At 34.3% G+C, this 4,497-nt stretch overlaps 1 protein-coding gene across 1 annotated transcript in view; it reads left to right on the plus strand.

Annotated features, from left to right (window-relative positions):
* Positions 1-4,497, plus strand: part of LOC106876666 (uncharacterized) — a 143,397-nt gene that overhangs the window by 38,993 nt on the left and 99,907 nt on the right. The window contains exon 8 of the mRNA XM_014925299.2: positions 1,462-3,150. Coding sequence (XP_014780785.2) covers positions 1,462-3,150 — 1,689 coding nt within the window. The remainder of the gene's footprint in view (positions 1-1,461; positions 3,151-4,497) is intronic.

Here is a 4,497-nt window from a genome sequence, read left to right on the forward strand (position 1 = left end):
ATATATATATATATATATATATATATATAAGGAAAGAGAGAGAGGGAGAAAGAGACAAAGGGAGGGAAAAAAACCAGGTGTTGGCGGAGGAGAGCCAATGACGTAAACCTGTACACGATCGTGCGACTTGGTAGAAATAGCGACCTAAATCTCTTTCAGGACACTTTAGATAGTTTAACCCCAGGTATACAAATAACAAAAGAAAGGATATGATCACAGTGGAAACATGTTCAAGCGTACATTTGGTTGATCAAATTTGATTGAGACTAAACAACAACAGTTTGTATATAGATACATGTATGTTTGAAAAGCAATTAAGAAATGGTCTCCCTCATGTGGACATAGGCAATCATACAGACACAGAGGCAGAGAAAGAGAGAAGTTGGAGATACACACACGCATACGAATGCATACAAACACATATACACACACGCACACACACATACATATATACATACCTGTGTGTGTGTTTGCGTGTGCGTACCTGTGTGTGTGTATTTATAGACACGATTTGCAATCTCACCGAGATTGGTTTTACTGTGCATTTTCCCGAAATGAAATGACATAATCGACTATCTTTTGCTCCCAACAATCAATAAAGCTGATCACCAATTTATGGAAAACTTCTGATGATAAAACGGTCCGGTAGATGACGCTCTTTATAACTTATACATATATTAAACTATTTATACATAATAGTTTGATATTTTATATTTATACATAATAGTTTGATGTACATATGTTAAACTATTTATATTGATGATGTAAACCTGTACACGATCGAACGACTTGGTAGAAATAGCGACCTAAGTCTCTTTCAGATTGCACTCTACCGTTTTAATAAAGAAAGAACATTTTGGATAGTTAACTGACACAGGTATAAGCACATAATTTTCGAAGAAGGTTTGAGTCAATTAAATTGCTCCCAATGCTTTTATTTATCGACCCAAGAAGAATAAAAAAGCAAAGTGAAGCTCTGTCAGATCTGAATTCAAAGAGACTGATCGAATACTGGAAAAAACAAAAAACAAAAAACAGCCTGACAAACGTCCAAACAATTCCTCTTGTCTACCATCCTAACTATATAATATATAATATAATCATATGTAGAAAGGAAATGACCGAGTAGATAAGATGGATATTTATAACCAGCTTTTGGTTGGTGAATTCATATCTGATATATACACTTTAATCAGTTAGGACAAACGTTTTCATGTAGCTCAGTACAAATGGTCGTTAGGAATGTTACTGGTAATTGAATGGGTGGTAGGAATTTTTATTTGTGATAGACTAGTATAAGATATTAGGAAAGGTCTTGAACTGAGGTATTACAGGAACCTTTGTATTTAATAATAAAGTTAACTTTTAAAATCTTTACAAGAAATTTGTTAAATGCATTTTTTACATTTTTACTAAAATGTCATATGTTATTTTTTTTTATTTCTTATTCTATTTTTACAGATTACGTCCCTCGAAGTACATTACAAAATACTGGGGTGAATAACACTGAATTTCTTTTTGATTCATCTCCCATATTACTGGATACAACAGTGGTTGTCATAACAAATACCATTATTTCCCAGGATAAAAGTTTTTCATTTAATCAGCTAACGTTTTCAAGTAGTCCTACTCAAACTGACTCATTGGACTTTACAACAAGCTATTCCGCAGACCAATATTTTTCGAGTATTGAAGATATTAAAAGTTTACTATCAGATTCAACTAACGAGATTATTCGAACAAATTCATTAGTATCCTTAACCGATGCATATTCATCTCTATCGATGTGGTATTCGAGTGATGTTACGCAAACCTACAGCTCATCATCTATCAATACATTCGCAGAAAGTGTGGCTATGAGCAGTTCGAAAGCTGAATCAAGTTTATACAATCTAGACTTCTCTTCCACCTCTCTGTCTGCTGATATATCTTCAAAAAGCCAATCACTATTAAATCATAGTGTGCTGCCCAGTACAATGTTATCAGTAGAAAATACTCCATCATTTAAACCCATTACTTCCATTGTTGAAACAAATGGCTTTTCTTCATCTATTTTTCTATCTACATTATCGATATCTTCAACTGCATCTAAAATTCTATCTGAAATATTTACAAGCTCTTCAGTTGGTATGGATGATAGCATGTTATATTCACCATCATCTACCTATAGTACATTTTACCTATTACCAGATGAATCGGATTTTCGTAATTTAAATTCAACAGAATATTTTCAAATAGATTTTTCAGACGTTTACTCTTCAGTGTTCAGCAGTCAAACAGAAAGAACTGATGAATACATTACCACAGTTCAAAATTCGGTTTCAAATCCTGATACCACTCTAACGGTATTGTCAGCTGTCTATTTAAATAACATAACAAATTCATATGACATAACTTTATCTGTTACAGCTGAAGTATCAGGAATACAATCGGAACTACTAAATTCTTTTGAAAACAGTTTGCACCAGAAATCTTCTGTTAATATTCTCCAATTAGAAAATGTGTCGGAATCCAGTCAGTTTTATATGGAGAAAACATTATCTGTTAACAATTTTCTAACTGATTCTCTTGGTAGTTTCTCTTCTGGAGACACAAAACAGCTAACTACCTCACAGCTTACCGAAAAAACTCAAATGACGAGAGATTTTAGTTTCCAAACCGGAAGTAATGAACTGACGTACACTTCACCTTTCACCAGTACTGACAAATCTCAGCAATCAATGACTGACTATTTGACACCCAGTTTTGAGTCAAATTTAATGTCAACAACTGTTGCATCTCAGCCAGTATATGAAACTGAATTTTCTTCGATAAGCATCATACTTAGTATAAACTCCAACATCAATTCCCAGCCGGTTACAAGTGATTACCTCACTAATAAATTTTCCACTGTGATAAAAACAGCTCCACACTCCGTTGGAACACAGCAGCTCTACACTTCAAGCGAATTTCTCTCAGAAACAAGAATTATTGACAGTTTTAGTGATTTTGCTATGTTACACTCAGAGAACTCTCTGAATAATTTTAAATCGGCCGAGTTTAGCAGTTCATTCCAATTGGGAAGTGAAGATTTTACAAGTAATACCTCACTAGAAATTCTTCCCACAATTACAACCACTCATTTACCAAGTGAAACAAAACACTTTACCGGTAAATTTTTATTTAATAAAAAATTGTTTTCTTATGCTGTTAAATTTCACAGAGTTTATTTACTGAGCACTTTACTATAGGCTAGTCTAATTATAAACTAATCTACTTATTAGCATCAATCTTCACAATTTACAGTCGTTAAGTTTTGTTTAATAGTACAACATTAAATGGAAAATTCTGAGTTCAGATAACAATTTACAATAACGTTTTAAGTTTTACTGATTTGTAAAAGTTTTGGGAAAATTAAAATACTTCACAAGTAATTCACTATCACAACTGTAAAAGAAATCTGAATCCTCGAGTAAAAATTCTCTAAAAATTTGCTCTATATTTAGTTATAAATAATCCGTGATCTTTAGTAACATCAGATGAGATGTTTCATTAGATTCTTTTGAGGTTAGTCAAAGGAGAAGGAGCAGTGACTGCGATCTTTGCGAACTGGTGAGATTAGTGTGGTTGATGTTCAGTTTTACAATCAAGTAGTTACTGTTTTCATGGAAAAACCCTAGTTGAGAGGGAACCATTAAGAACTTTAAGTCTGAGGAGAAACACTTAAACAAGAAATATTTAGTTGGGAAACTGAAAGATGAGATGCGGTAGAGATGATGAAAATTAAAGATGTGCGTGTCTGATGAGCGTGAGTAGAAATAGTATGTAAAAGCTACTTCAGAGAAGCAAAGGCTCATATAGTATCAGTATACAAGGCATACAGAAGAAATGCGCCTTTGTTTGGTAAATAGTCGTGTGGATAGAAACAAGACTGTCCCAAGATATGTGAGTAGTGCCAAATAATGGTTGCTTTCAAGAGATATGGAGTAGCATATTTTTTAGCTTTAAAGAGTCTGGTCTTAGGGATGTAATTTTGGCAATGTTACACACACACACACACACACACACACACACACACACAGAGCACTCCGCCGGTTACGACTACATGGGTTCTAGTCGATCCGTGAGATGCAGTCAACCTGGTAGTGAAATTAACGTGCAAGTGGCTGAGCACTCCATGGACACGCATACTATTAATATAGCTCTAAGGGAGATTCAGAATAACCCAGAATGTGACATGGATGGCCCTTTGAAATACAGGTACTATTCATTTTTGCCAGGTGAGTGAACTGGAGAAACGTGAAACAAAGTGTCTTGCTCAAGGACACAACGCGTCACCGGGAATTGAACTCACAACCTTACGACCCAGAGCCGCGTACCCTAGCCACTATATATATGTGCCTTCACTGTGTGTGTGTGTGTGTGTGTGTGTGTGTGTGTGTGTGTACACATGTATATATGCACATTATATATGTATGTATATTATATATATATAAACATATATATATGTATGTATAT

This window comes from Octopus bimaculoides, chromosome 3, assembly GCF_001194135.2.
Source record: "Octopus bimaculoides isolate UCB-OBI-ISO-001 chromosome 3, ASM119413v2, whole genome shotgun sequence".
In the NCBI taxonomy this organism is placed as follows: Eukaryota; Metazoa; Mollusca; class Cephalopoda; order Octopoda; family Octopodidae; genus Octopus; species Octopus bimaculoides.